The following is a 14,704-nucleotide window of genomic DNA, read 5'->3' on the forward strand; positions in this document are numbered from 1 at the left end:
AGATCATTCACCGGGCCAGAAGCCAGCTCAGACCTTAGTGAGATACCGTTGACATTTAACAGGATAGGAATGACTCAGGGACAAAAAGATGCCAAACACTACAGTCTACTGCTTTTCTGTATCGGCCATCTCTCTGAGCACCACTTATTATATTCTCATTATGAACAAACAAAGTATAATAATGCAAAGGAGCTGTACGGTCAGAAGCTTTTGAATATGGAATGTCCTTGTCAAAGTTCCCTGGGGTCTCATATATCAACCTTCTCCCTAAATTCTGGCATACGTGGAGATTCTAGAATTTGCGTGTGCATCAAATTATTGTGTTTATCACGCAACATATACACGTTTTCATTGATAAATCAGAGCCATACTATATTTGTGCACTCGTGAACGAGCTTTACAACATCGCCTGGAAAACACCCTCCATTCACCTTTCATATTATAGTAACGACAATGCCACTGTGGTAGAGTTACTAATCTTGCCTATTTATTGAGTGCATCACCATCCAGAGCGAGAGCCTGGCATGAAATTACATTGACTGGTTTTGGATTTAACTGTCGTTCAATAGGCCATAAATTCTAAAAGCTCCAATGCAGCCATTTTTATCTCAATATCACATTTCTGGGTAACAATTAAGTACCTTATCGTGATTGTTTTCAATAAAAATGGTCAAAAAGAAACAAAATATGCTTCTTAGAGAAGAGCTAGGACTGGGAGTGGTTTGAATGGGGAGGGGAAATTGGAAAAATAGCTGTTATAGACAGAGAGATTTGGAACTCTCTTTCTTATTGGTCTATTAACTAATTCACCAGGCAGGCCAAAACTCCATCCCATCAAGACAGGCTGAATTTCAGGCGGTCTTTTCAAATATCTCTTCCACTAAAAGGGCATTATCATAATTTTCAAAATTGTACAGTATTATTCCAACATCATAGTGTGGAAATATATATAAAACACAGGTAAATCACATTTCTGACTGCACTGGGTCTTTAACAACTCTTCGTCACAAAGATAATGGCGAAATTAAGATAAATAATTTAGTACAAGAAAACCATTTCATTCAAGGTGTTATAGAATGTGGCATCCCTACACACACACACATAAACACACACACACACACATATATATATATATAAACGTGTGCTCTTGCACATACTAATGAAGACCAATCAATAGTGGCTGATTGCAGTGTTTGTAGTCTTCGGGGAAATAGGTAGAGAAATAAACCAACAACTTCGGCCCTGGAAGAGCGTGAAGATGCACTAAATTAGTTTATCAGCCTCTTACACACACACACACACACACTCAGACACACACACTCAGACACACACTCACACACATTTATATAAACCTCAATTGAATGATGAATAGCATATTCAATGCCTTATAGTTACACTGATGGTTGGGGGAATCATCCCATTGTTATTGCTGCAGAGGATCAGCATGAAAAGATCAGAAAACAGAGATCTATACAAACACACACTTATATATATCACACAAATACACCACAAAAATACACCACACACACACACAGGACATGTGTAGCACTAAGTTAGTTTTAGATTCTTACACAGCATGATCCATTAGCCCAGCAGAGCATGCTCCTCCAGCATCAACCCGACTGCCACAATCACGGTGGGCTATTTTGGGGCTAAGACTCATCCCTGTTCACAGGCAAGAAATAAACACACACACACACAGGAATCATGCATGAACCATAAATTTTTTGACAGTTTAAAGCTGAAAAGCTGAGTAGAACTGCACACAGTATGAGGCTCTAAGAGATCTAGTTTCCTTGCCTGTCTTGAAATAACTCCCTTTTTTCCAATATCCTCAGAGTGAAAGAAAAATGTTTACATTTAATCAACTCTCTCCCTTCCTCTCTCTCCCTCCCACCTCATCTCTGAAGCTCTAAATCTTTCCAAAATGTAAGGAGAGAGAAAATGGGATGGAGGAAAGGCTGTGTGTGTGTGTGTGTGTGTGTGTGTGTGTGTGTGTGTGTGTGTGTGTGTGTGTGTGTGTGTGTGTGTGTGTGTGTGTGTGTGTGTGTGTGTGTGTGTGTGTGTGTGTGTGTGTGTGTGTGTCACTACATCTATGCAGCAAAGCCTTTCAGTGTTGTTCATTACTGTGTCTCCATAAAAGAACACAGTATTGGATGGTGCTGTTTTACAAAAGACATGACTGGTTCCCTGTATCAGCATTGGGCATCCTGCTATAAACGCATCTGTCATTGGCTCCGATCTGGCACGATAAGATTCACAGCTCTCACTATCAGTCAAAACAAAACAGCCATTTCAGGATTTAATCAGTTGGCCATTTAACACTGAGCTTATTGAGTACATAGTCCGGAGATGTTCACTAGTACTGCAATGTTAATAGTCAGAGTTCCATTTTTACATTTACATTTTAGTCATTTATCAGACGCTCTTATCCATTGTGAATTGCAATTAGTGCATTCATCTTAAGATAGCTAGGTGAGACAAAAACATATCACAATCGTATCAATTACATTTTCCCTCAACAAAGTATTTATAAGCTGGTCCAAGATGGCGTAGCAGTCCGGTCGTGTTTTCTGTAGTGTCCTCATGTAAATAGCCAGTTTTTAGTTTTTTTGTCTTTTTCGTATATATTTCTCAATCTCACTTTCCATCCTAAATATACTTTCCTGCAACCCGCTTCACCCAATGTGGAACGGATTCAATTTTTTCTTTATACAACAACTTTTTATCTAGAACCTCCAGCTGAAACTAGCCAGCTAGCCAGCTATCTAGCTACTTGCTATTAGCCACCGTTAGCGGTCTTCACCATTGTCTGTGGCCTGCACTACCTATCAGCCAGCTCTAGCCTGGACAATTATCGGCCAGTCTGCATATCGCGCTATTGAGCCAGAGCATATAGGATTTTCTGCTGGAATCACTGAATCACTGGACCTTAACACCGGATCATCGCAACTAGTTAGCTGCAACCAAATGGCTGTTGTTGTTGTTGGCTAATCACCACTGTCCCGAAGCAAGCCCCAGTTAGCCTTGAGTTAGCCTCGAGCCAGGCCCATCTCCCGGCTATCTACCTCTCTGTCAACGGGACGGGACCTCCAAGTGTTGACACGGAGCCCCGCCGATCCATCACGACCGACTGGTCTGCCGACGTAACCGTCTGATGTGGTTTCAACAGGCTTCCCGTTGCGACGACCACCTCCGCTGTCTTCAACCAGGATCTCAGCGATCACTGCCTCATTGCCTGCGTCCGTAATGGGTCCACAGTCGAACGACCACCCCTCATCACTGTCAAACACTCCCTAAAACACTTCAGCGAGCAGGCCTTTCTAATTGACCTGGCCCGGGTATCCTGGATGGATATTGACCTCATTCCGTCAGTAGAGGATGCCTGGTTGTCCTTTAAAAGTGCGTTCCTCTCCATCTTAAATAAGCATGCCCCATTCAAAAATTCTGAACTAAGAACAGATTTAGCCCCTGGTTCACCCCAGACTTGACTGCCCTTGACCAGCACAAAAACATCCTGTGGCGTACTGCATTAGCATCAAACAGCCCCCGCGATATGCAACTTTTCAGGGAAGTCAGGAACCAATATACACAATCAGTTAGGAAAGCAATGGCTAGCTTTTTCAAACAGATATTTGCATCCTGCAGCACTAACTCCAAAAAGTTTTGGGACACTATAAAGTCCAAGGAGAATAAGAGCACCTCCTCCCAGCTGCCCACTGTACTTAGGCTAGGAAACACTGTCACTACCGATAAATCTACAATAATCAAAAATTTTAACAAGCATTTTGCTACGGCTGGCCATGCTTTCTACCTGCTACCCCTACCCTGGCAATCAGCTCTGCAACCTCTGCTGCAACTTGCCCAAGCCCCCCCCCCCCCCCCCCCAATTCTTGGGCCGACTCTATTCTCTGTGTATATCAATGATGTCGCTCTTGCTGCTGGTGACTCTCATATCCACCTCTACGCAGACAACAACATTTTGTATACATCTGGCTCTTCATTGGACACTGTGTTAACAAACCTCCAAACGAGCTTCAATGCCATACAGCACTCCTTCCGTAGCCTCCAACTGCTCTTAAACGCTAGTAAAACTAAATGCATGCTCTTCAATCGAACGCTGCTTGCACCCGCCCACCCGACTAGAATCACTACTCTTGGCGGGTCTGACTTAGAATATGTGGACAACTACAAATACCTAGGTGTCTGGTTAGACCGTAAACTCTCCTTCCAGACTCACATATTTATTTATTTTGCTAATTTGCACCCCAGTATCTCTATTTGCACATCATCTTTTGCACATCTATCATTCCAGTGTTAATTACGAAATTGTAACTATTTTTGCACTATGGCCTATTTATTTATTGCCTTACCTCCATAACTTACTACATTCGCACACACTGTATATATATTTTCTGTTGTATTTTTGACTTTATGTTTTGTTTACCCCATATGAAACTCTGTGTTGTTGTTTTTATCGCACTGCTTTGCTTTATCTTGGCCAGGTCGCAGTTGTAAATGAGAACTTGTTCTCAACTGGCTTACCTGGTTAAATAAAGGTGAAATTAAAATTTTAAATTAAGCATCTCCAATTCAAAGTTAAATCTAGAATCGGCTTCCTATTTCGCAACAAAGCCTCCTTCACTCATGCTGCCAAACATGCCCTCGTAAAACTGACTATCCTACCAATCCTTGACTTACATTTAAGTCATTTAGCAGACGCTCTTATCCAGAGCGACTTACAGTTATTGAGTGCATACATTTTTCATACTGGCCCCCCCGTGGGAATCGAACCCACAACCCTGGCGTTGCAAGCGCCATGCTCTACCAACTGAGCTACAGGAGGCCTGTCAAATGACTTTGGCGATGTCATTTACAAAATAGCCTCCAACACTCTACTCAGCAAATTGGATGTAGTCTATCACAGTGCCATCCGTTTTGTCACCAAAGACCCATATACTACCCACCATTGTGACCTGTACGCTCTCGTTGGTTGGCCCTCACTACATAATCATCGCCAAACCCACTGGCTCCAGGTCATCTATAAATCACTGCTAGGCAAATCCCTGCCTTATCTTAGCTCATTGGTCACCATAGCAACACCCACCCGTAGTATGTGCTCCAGCAGGTATATCTCACTGGTCATCCCAAAAGCCAACACCTCCTTTCACCGCCATTCCTTCCAGTTCTCTGCTGCCAATGACTGGAACAAACTGCAAAAATCTCTGAAGCTGGAGACTCTTATCTCCCTCACTAACTTTAAGCATCAGTTGTCAGAGCAGCTTACCGATCACTGCACCTGTACACAGCCCATCTGTAATTAGCCCACCCAACTACCTCATCCCCATATTGTTATTTATTTTGCTAATTTGCACCCCAGTATCTCTATTTGCACATCATCTTCTGCACATCTATCATTCCAGTGTTAATACTAAATTGTAATTATATTGCACTATGGCCTATTTATTGCCTTACCTCCATAACTTACTACATTTGCACACACTGTATATAGATTTTCTGTTGTGTTATTGACTGTACGTTTTTGTTTATCTCATATGTAACTCTGTGTTGTTGTTGTTTTTATCGCACTGCTTTGCTTTATCTTGGCCAGGTCGCAGTTGTAAATGAGAACTTGTTCTCAACTGGTTTATCTGGTTAAATAAAGGTTCAATTAAATTAAATTAAAAATAAGCAAAGTCAGTGCTAGTAGGAAAAGACAAGTTCGATTTTTGGGGGGATGGGAGCGTGGGTGCGCAGTGAGAGTTATTTAAGATACTCTTCAAAGAGGGAGTTCCTTACTTTTACTCCTTCCTCTTTTCCCGCTTTCTTGGCAGTAACACTGTCAGTTCTTTGAGGTGTTATTATCAATATTCTGGAGTTGGAGCATCACATTATGAGGCGCTAGCTACCCTGGCATTATCTGTGCTAGTGACAGATCGGCCTGCCATCCCGCCTGCCACAGTGGTAAGCGCATTAACATTAAACAGCTTGGCTGGCCGGCTGCCCGTCTCCCTGTCCTCCAAGGACACAAGGAGACTTGCCAACCATGCAGAAAACTTGGAATACACCTGCAACTGGCACCGCCACTGGCATTCAACAACAGACCTGCCAAAACCGGCACTTCAAGGCGTGATTTTATTTCAAAACAGCAATACAGGGAATTAGAGGAGAAGATTGTGAAATGATCAAGTACTTACGTAGTTTGATGCTAGATCTGGGTGGAGATAGTCGATCCCTGAAATATAATTTCAACAGAAATTAATGAGGTAATGCTATAAGTTTTTCTTTAAAATAATACAGGTCTTGATGGGAGATTTTGACTTTTATAAGAAAATCTCAAACAGGAAATGGAGACTTTGATTTTACGTTGTGCTTATTACATTCTAATTGGGAGCTGGTCTGTACATGTACGCTGTACATGTAATTTATTCAAAAGGTAATTAGTTAATTAACCACATGTGGATACCTTGTCACAATGAACTATAATTAACCACAATAACAAGTGGATGAATAATACCTTTAAATCTATTTCTAATCGACACACTGTGTACTGGCCAACTCTGGTCTTGAAGAGCTACAGGGTGTAAAGCAGGGATATCAAACATACAGCCCCTGGCCAGCGAGCCATTTCAATGTGGCCCATGGGTGGTTTGACAAAATAAAAATACGACGTCAATCTATTACTAAAACCAAATCGAAACTGTGTAGAAATGATAGTTGCTCTACATTATAGTCTCTTCACTCTGTCCAGCTTGCTAACAATCACCGAAAAGAAAGCTCAACATTGAGGGCAAATCAAAAATTCAAAAGAAACATGGATAGCAGACTTTTGTTAATTTCAAATTTTGACAGTGAGGAAATATAACCGATTTTCCGTGCAACCGTCCGGACCTTGGTGAAGACCGAATGTTGCCCCCAGTCAAAATAAATTTGACACCCCTGGTGTAAAGAATTTAGCTCCAGCCCAGAACTACACTCCCAGTGATGATCTCTACTGAGATAGTGATTCAACTTCAACTGTAAGGCCTATACCGGTACCCACCATCGTCCATAATAGCTATGGTGATGCCTCTCCCGGTGTAGCCCAGTCCCCAAGCCTCAGCCACATTGAGGTCGAGTCCGGGGGTCCCATCAGCCTGGCCAGTGTTGATCTAATCAGTCACACAAACAATATGGAGACAGGCCATGACGCAGGACACCCAGCCGAGCGGTCATTAGAGAATTACTCAACATGGAGGAAGATAAGGGGAAGGAAGGGGGAGGAAGAGATGAGATGTCTAGGATGGGAGGGAGGGAGGGGGAAAAGTAAATGTCACGGATATGGCACTTTGCTGGGAACCTACTGGGGAGCGTTTAATCTGACAAGTGGAATAAAGGAAGGCATATTGGCCCCGGAAGAAAGTCATACTTGTCAGTTTAGGGTAAACATTGGGGGAGGGGGCTGACATGAACGGGGAGATGAGATGGCATGGGCAATATTGACTGGCCTAATGAAAATGCATAATCTCCATAGGAGGAGAAGCAGTGAATATGTCTGGGATCAGTGATCAGTGGCTAAAACAGTATAATGGAGGCTGATATAAAAGGTCAGGAAATATGAGCTTGTTAGGATGAATGATAACCACTCACCAGATACCACTGTTTGCTGAATAGGGGGTCGGTCATTTTGAAATGAATTTCATTAATGCTTCTGTAGCCTCGCTTCTGTCGGCCGAAGCCCTCTTGGTCCAACACATTCTTTACCTGAGGAAAGAATTGCAAATATCACACCAGAAACCCTTTATATTGAGAGTAATCTGAATCAATACAGTCAGAATGTATAATAAGAATGTATTTCAGATGTATATTGTAACTATACAATAAAACCCACTCATAAACATTTTACCTATAAATAAATTTGCATAACTGTAGACAGTGTACATTGGAGAGAATTTATGATAATTTGATAGAACTGAACACATTCAAAGGGAATGTTATTTAATTGGCATAACATTGTATATTTTAAATCAAAGCGTATTTGTACGTTGGAACTGTACGTGGGTTTAAAAGTACATCCCTAATGCCCTCCCACGTCCAGCTGTGTCTCTGGTGTAGGGAGGGAGGAGGACGTCACATAAATCAACAGGGTAATTCTATCATACAGGGCCTACAGCTGGGGCCGTGGGTCCCAACAGTACCACAACACACACACACACACACACACACACAGAGACTGTTTCAGATGGTGTCCTAGCAAACAAAATAACACCCCAATTAGCCGGACAAAGTCCTTGTGTTTGTTCCCATCATCAAATACACTTTGGGGTGGATCAAAGAGAAATCTGTGCTATGATTTTGACTAAAGGGCTTATTCAAGGCTGCAACATGGAGGCTTTTGCAAAATTAGGATCAACATCATAGGGTGTTTTTTTCATGATTTCATAAAGATTTACAATGGTGTTTCTGAAGGAGAGGTTTGTTCATATCTGGGTTATAAAGTCTGATCTAATCAAGATAAACTGACTGTGGACACAAACAGTGTTCAACATGAAAGGTATACATTAATGATCTAGTGAGGGGGCAGTGTGTTTTGCTGAAGGCAATGTAACTTAAGCCTATTTAGCATTTAGTCCAAAAATCTCATCAGGAAATAATTGAACAGTCAAACATAAAAAGCAGAGGTATCTCCACATCGGTAAATGTATCAAAATCCACATGCTTTACTGTACAGCAAGATGCACAACATCATCATCAGAAAAGTCAATAAAGTCAATAAAATGGAGGAAGTCTGAAAATATAGCCAATATTGCTACATGAACTTGTGACCTGGCTTAATATTTTTTTGGACCTCATCTCACGGATCAAAGCCTTGAATCATCTGCCCTTCTCAGCGACTGTCACGTATTCTGCCGAGGCTGCTCCTCCTCCTTGCTCGGGAAGGCTTCTGCGTTCGTCGTCCCCGGAGTACTAGCTACTGCCGATTGATGTTTCGGTGTTTGTTTTGTTCTGTCTTGAGTGGTTACACCTGTTGTCTATTATGTTTTGATTGTAGTCCCTATATTTACCCATGACTCTCGTTTGGTATTGTGTGTTATTGTTTTGTGTCTAGGCTGTATCGGCATTGCTGTTTTGTCGTGTACGTGTATTTGTTTTCCTCCCTGTTAGGAGGTTTTGTTTTGTATGTTCTTTACTATTAGTAAAGTACGTCTGCTAGTATCTCTGTGTCCTGCGCTTGACTTCACTCACCGCATACACGTCGCCCCTGACAGAATAACACACCATCATGGAGTCAGCAGGATCGGCGGTGCCAACGGGATCACTGGAGGAGCGCATAATCCACCAAGTAGCCATGATCCAGGACCTGGGCACCGCCATGCAAGGGGTGATGGACACCTTGAGGCGATGGGAGAGAGGAGGTTTGCCCACACCTCCTCCAACGATACCACCACCATCAGCCATACCCATCGTTCCATCTCCGGAGTCCAGTGGGATTCGGCTCTCGCTCCAGAGGGCTGATGATGGCACCGCGGCCGGGTGTCAGGGTTTCCTGCTCCAAGTAGAACTCTACCTGGCAACCATCCACCCGGCGCCCTCGGGATACGAGAGCGTTTCCACCCTCATCTCCTGTCTGTCCGGCAAGGCACTGGAGTGGGCCAACGCCGAGTGGAGGGGAATAGACGCCGCTACAGTCAGCTATGCTTCAGGGCGGTTTTCGATCATCCCCCAGAGGGGAAAGCGGCGGGTGAGCGTCTGTTCCACCTCAGACAGGGGAGGAGGAGCGCGCAGGATTTCGCACTGGATTTCCGGACTCTGGCTGCCAATGCGGGATGGAATGAGAGGGCCCTCATCGACCACTACAGGTGCAGCCTAAGGGAGGACGTTCGCCGAGAGTTGGCCTGCAAGGACACCAACCTAAGTTTCGATCAGCTGGTGGACATGTTGATTCGTCTGGATACCCTGTTGGCTACCAGCGGACGTCCGGAGTTGGGGCCGTCCATTCCATCCCCCAGCACCTCTGAGCCGAGCTCCATGGGGTGCTGGTGCTAGAGAGAAGAGGAGAGAGACCAGGAGAGAGGCCGTCCCCTGCACCAACTGTGGCCGCAGAGGACACACTGCGGTTCGGTGCTGGGGAGGGTCTCCTAGGGATCGAGGCAGCAGGCCACGCACTGATGAGTCATTCCAGGTGAGTAAGCACCCAACTCACCCAGAGCTCTCTGTTGTACACATGTGTATTAAAGTTGTGTTTCCCGAGGTTTCTTCTCACTCCCAGCATAAGGCGCTAGTCGATTCAGGCGCAGCTGGGAATTTTATCGATCGCTGTTTCTCGTATAAGTTAGGGATTCCCCTTATACCAGTTGATGTGCCCTTCCCCATCCATGCCCTAGACAGCCGCCTTTTTGGGTCGGGATTGATTAGGGAGGTCACAGCGCCACTTAAGATGAAGACGCAGGGGGGTCATGAGGAGATTATACAGTTGTATTTGATTGACTCTCCTGCGTTTCCCGTGGTGTTGGGGCTTCCCTGGTTAATATCTCATGACCCCAACATTTCATGGCAACAGAGGGCTCTCAGGGAATGGTCTGATCAGTGTGTCGTGCGGTGTATAGGTGTTTCCGTAGGGGCAACGACGGTGGAAAGTCCTAACCAAATGCCCACAATGCACATTCCTCCTGAGTATACAGATTTGGCACTCGTCTTCAGTAAGAAGAGGGCGACTCAATTACCACCTCATAGACAGAGGGATTGTGCGATAGACATCCAGGCAGGCGCTGCACTTCCTCGTAGTCATGTGTATCCTCTGTCTCAGGAGGAGACGGCAGCTATGGAGACATACGTCACTGAATCTCTGGGACAGGGATACATAAGGCCATCCACTTCTCCTGCGTCCTCGAGTTTCTTTTTTGTGAAGAAGAAGGATGGGGGTTTGCGCCCGTGTATTGATTACCGTGGTCTCAATCAGATTACCATTAAATACAGCTATCCTCTCCCTCTGATTGCGAGTATGACGGAGTCATTACACGGGGCGTGATTCTTTACAAAATTGGATCTCAGGAGCGCTTACAACCTGGTGCGCATTAGGGAGGGAGATGAATGGAAAACAGTATTTAGTACCACCTCAGGTCAGTATGAGTATCTCGTCATGCCATACGGTTTAATGAATGCTCCTGCAGTCTTCCAATCATTTGTGGACGAGATTTTCCGGGATTTGCATGGACAGGGTGTAGTGGTGTATATTGATGACATTCTAATATACTCCGCTACACGAGCCGAGCATGTGTCCCTGGTGCGTCGGGTGTTGGGTAGACTGTTGGAGCATGACTTGTATGTGAAGGCGGAGAAATGCCTGTTTTTCCAGGAGTCCATCTCCTTCCTGGGACATTGGTTGTCCGCGTCAGGGGTGGAGATAGAGATTGACCACGTTTCAGCCGTGTGTAATTGGCAGACTCCCACCACGGTTAAGGAGGTGCAGCGGTTTTTGGGTTTTGCCAATTACTACCGGAGGTTTATCCGGGGTTTTGGACAGGGAGCTGCTAGCGGTGGTTCAAGCCCTGAAGGTGTGGAGGCATTGGTTTGAGGGGGCTAAACACCCTTTCCGCATTCTGACTGACCATCGTAACCTGGAGTACATCCGGGCAGCGAGGAGACTGAACCCTCGTCAGGCTAGGTGGGCCATGTTTCTTGCCCGGTTTGTATTTAAGCTCACGTATATACCAGGGTCACAGAACGTGAAGGCAGACGCCCTGTCCCGGCGATATGACACAGAGGAGAGGTCCATTGAGCCCACTCCCATACTTCCAGAGTCTTGTCTAGTGGAACCGGTGGTGTGGGAGGTCGATGCGGAGATCGAGCAGGCGTTACGTACAGACCCTACTCCTCCTGAGTGTCCAGAGGGGCGAAAGTACGTGCCGCTCGAGGTCCGTGATCGACTGATATATTGGGCTCACACGTCTCCCTCCTCTGGTCATCCGGGTATTGATTGAACGGTGCACTGCCTTAGCGGGAAGTACTGGTGGCCCACCTTGGCTAAGGACGTGAGGGTTTACATTTCTTCCTGTTCGGTGTGCGCTCAGTGTAAGGTGCCTAGACACCTGCCCAGAGGGAAGTTACAACCTCTACCCGTTCCACAACGGCCGTGGTCTCACCTATCGGTGGATTTTGTCACGGACCTTCCCCCTCCCAGGGGAATACCACGATCTTGGTCGTTGTGGATCGGTTTTCTAAGGCCTGCCGTCTCATTCCAATGCCAGGTCTCCCTACACCCCTACAAACGGCCGACGCCTTGTTTACCCACGTCTTCCGGCACTACGGGGTGCCTGAGGATATAGTGTCTGATGGGTGTCTCGATTAGCCTTACCTCGGGTTTTCACCCTGAGAGTAATGGGCAGGTGGAGAGAGTAAACCAGGATGTGGGTAGGTTTCTGAGGTCCTATTGCCAGGACCGGCAGGGGGAGTTTGTCGGGGTATATCCCCTGGGCAGAGATAGCCCAAAACTCACTTCGCCACTCCTCCACTAATCTTACTCCTTTTCAGTGTGTGTTGGGGTATCAGCCGGTCCTGGCACCCTGGCATCAGAGCCAGATCGAGGCTCCTGCGGTAGATGAGTGGTTTCGGCGCTCGGAGGAGACATGGAACGCTGCGCATGTCCATCTGCAGCGGGCTATCAGTAGGCATAAGGCGAGCGCTGATCGCCACCACAGTGAGGGTCCAGTTTATGCACCTGGAGATCGGGTCTGGCTCTCGACTCAAAACCTGCCCCTTCGCCTGCCCTGCCGGAAGCTGGGTCGGCGGTTTTTGGGGCCATTTAAAGTCCTGAGGAGATTGAACGAGGTATGTTATAGGTTACAACTGCCCATAAATTACCGCATTAACCCCTCGTTCCATGTGTCTCTCCTCAGGCTGGTGATAGCTGGTCCACTCCAGGAGAATGAGATACAAGAGGCTCCTCCGCCCCCACTAGACATCGAAGGGGCTCCGGCGTACTCAGTCCGTTCCATCGTGGATTCGAGACGTCGGATGGGGGGTCTGCAGTATCTCGTGGAGTGGGAGGGGTACGGTCCGGAGGAACGGTGCTGGGTCCCTAGGAGGGACATCCTAGATCCCTCCCTGTTGACGGAGTTCCACCGGAGTCATCCGACTCGCCCTGCTCCGCGTCCTCCTGGCCGTCCCCGAGGCTGGAGTCGGCGCACGGCTGGGGCCGCGCGTCAAGGGGGGGGGGGGGATACTGTCACGGATTCTGCCGAGGCTGCTCCTCCTTCTTGCTCGGGCAGGCTTCGGCGTTCGTCGTCCCCGGAGTACTAGCTACTGCCGATCGATGTTTCGGTGTTTGTCTAGTTCTGTCTTGAGTGGTTACACCTGTTGTCTATTATGTTTTGATTATAGTCCCTATATTTACCCATGTCTCTCGTTTGGTATTGTGTGTTATTGTTTTGTGTCTAGGCTGTATCGGCATTGCTGTTTTGTCGTATACGTGTATTTGTTTTCCTCCCTGTTAGGAGGTTTTGTTTTGTATGTTCTTTACTATTAGTAAAGTATGTCTGCTAGTATCTCTGTGTCCTGCGCTTGACTTCACTCACCGCATACATGTCGCCCCTGACAGCGACACTGAGGAAGTTCAATTAAGGTAAAGGTATAGCAATGAAAGATCAGGCAGCGATCAGAGCCAAATCAAGTGCCTGTATAGTAATTTAGCTTTATTCTCTCTACAGCCGGGGCTACAGCCTCATTTCCAGACTGGAGTAGGGCTCTCTATCTGGAAGTTATTAGGGAGAGAAAAGGACCTTGCTCTACTTGTCACCAGCTGCTCAAGGACACTGTAATTTAGTTGGAAGGTTTAGAACTTCTTGCTCAGAATGACTCGTACAGTCCAAAGTGCTGTCTTAAGATGAGCTCAAAAAATGAATCTCTCTACTGCTAACAGCTTATCCGGAGATGGAATTAACATGATTTTGTATAATCTCAGGGTAAATTTTTATCACAACGCTACTAATGAATTCAAAATCTTCAGCTAGTGGCAAAATATTGCCAAATAGTGATTCAACCACTTCTAGGTTACTTATTACTATGATATTAAGTTAATAATATTGTCAGTATGTGTTTTCAACAGCGTGCTGGTTGAAAAGATTCAGATATGGAATGAAAGAGCTCTGTCGTAGCCGGCCGCGACCGGGAGACCCATGGGGCGGCGCACAATTGGCCCAGCGTCGTCCAGGGTAGGGGAGGGAATGGCCGGCAGGGATGTAGCTCAGTTGGTAGAGCATGGCGTTTGAAACGCCAGGGTTGTGGGTTCGATTCCCACGGGGGGCCAGTATGAAAAATAAAATAATAATATATGGACTCACTAACTGTAAGTCGCTCTGGATAAGAGTGTCTGCTAAATGACAAAAATGTAAAATGAAAGAAAGTCCCCCCAGTGCTTAAATGTGCAAACACACATGGTGGAGAGTGAGCGGACTAGGCATTGTCCGATGTGTTTTACCACCATAGATAAGGGATCAGCCGTTAAGCCTGCTCCTCACAAGGCTAGAGGGCACATATTGTTGGCTTTAAAAGGAACTAAGCCCATAAAAACATATTTATTATTTCACTGCCTAAGTACCTGCGACAGATATAGCACTCAGTATGGACCCATGGCAATCCTATGTTACAGAAAAAAAGTTTTCCAGACTCAGATGCATTGTGTGTTTTGTATACTGTATACCTTTTCCTTTAGCTACAGCAAACTGTC

The 14,704-nt window shown here is 45.8% G+C and overlaps 1 protein-coding gene across 1 annotated transcript in view; it reads right to left on the reverse strand.

The window, feature by feature from the left end:
• Positions 1 to 14,704, reverse strand: part of LOC311133207 (neuroendocrine convertase 2) — a gene marked incomplete at both ends in the record, with an annotated part of 85,911 nt that overhangs the window by 47,728 nt on the left and 23,479 nt on the right. Inside the window, 3 exons of the mRNA XM_084166688.1 lie at positions 6,198 to 6,235; positions 7,043 to 7,151; positions 7,630 to 7,743. Of these exons, the coding sequence (XP_084022814.1) occupies positions 6,198 to 6,235; positions 7,043 to 7,151; positions 7,630 to 7,743 (261 nt within the window). The remainder of the gene's footprint in view (positions 1 to 6,197; positions 6,236 to 7,042; positions 7,152 to 7,629; positions 7,744 to 14,704) is intronic.

This window comes from Coregonus lavaretus, assembly GCF_964263955.1.
Source record: "Coregonus lavaretus genome assembly, chromosome: 1".
Lineage (NCBI taxonomy): Eukaryota > Metazoa > Chordata > Actinopteri > Salmoniformes > Salmonidae > Coregonus > Coregonus lavaretus.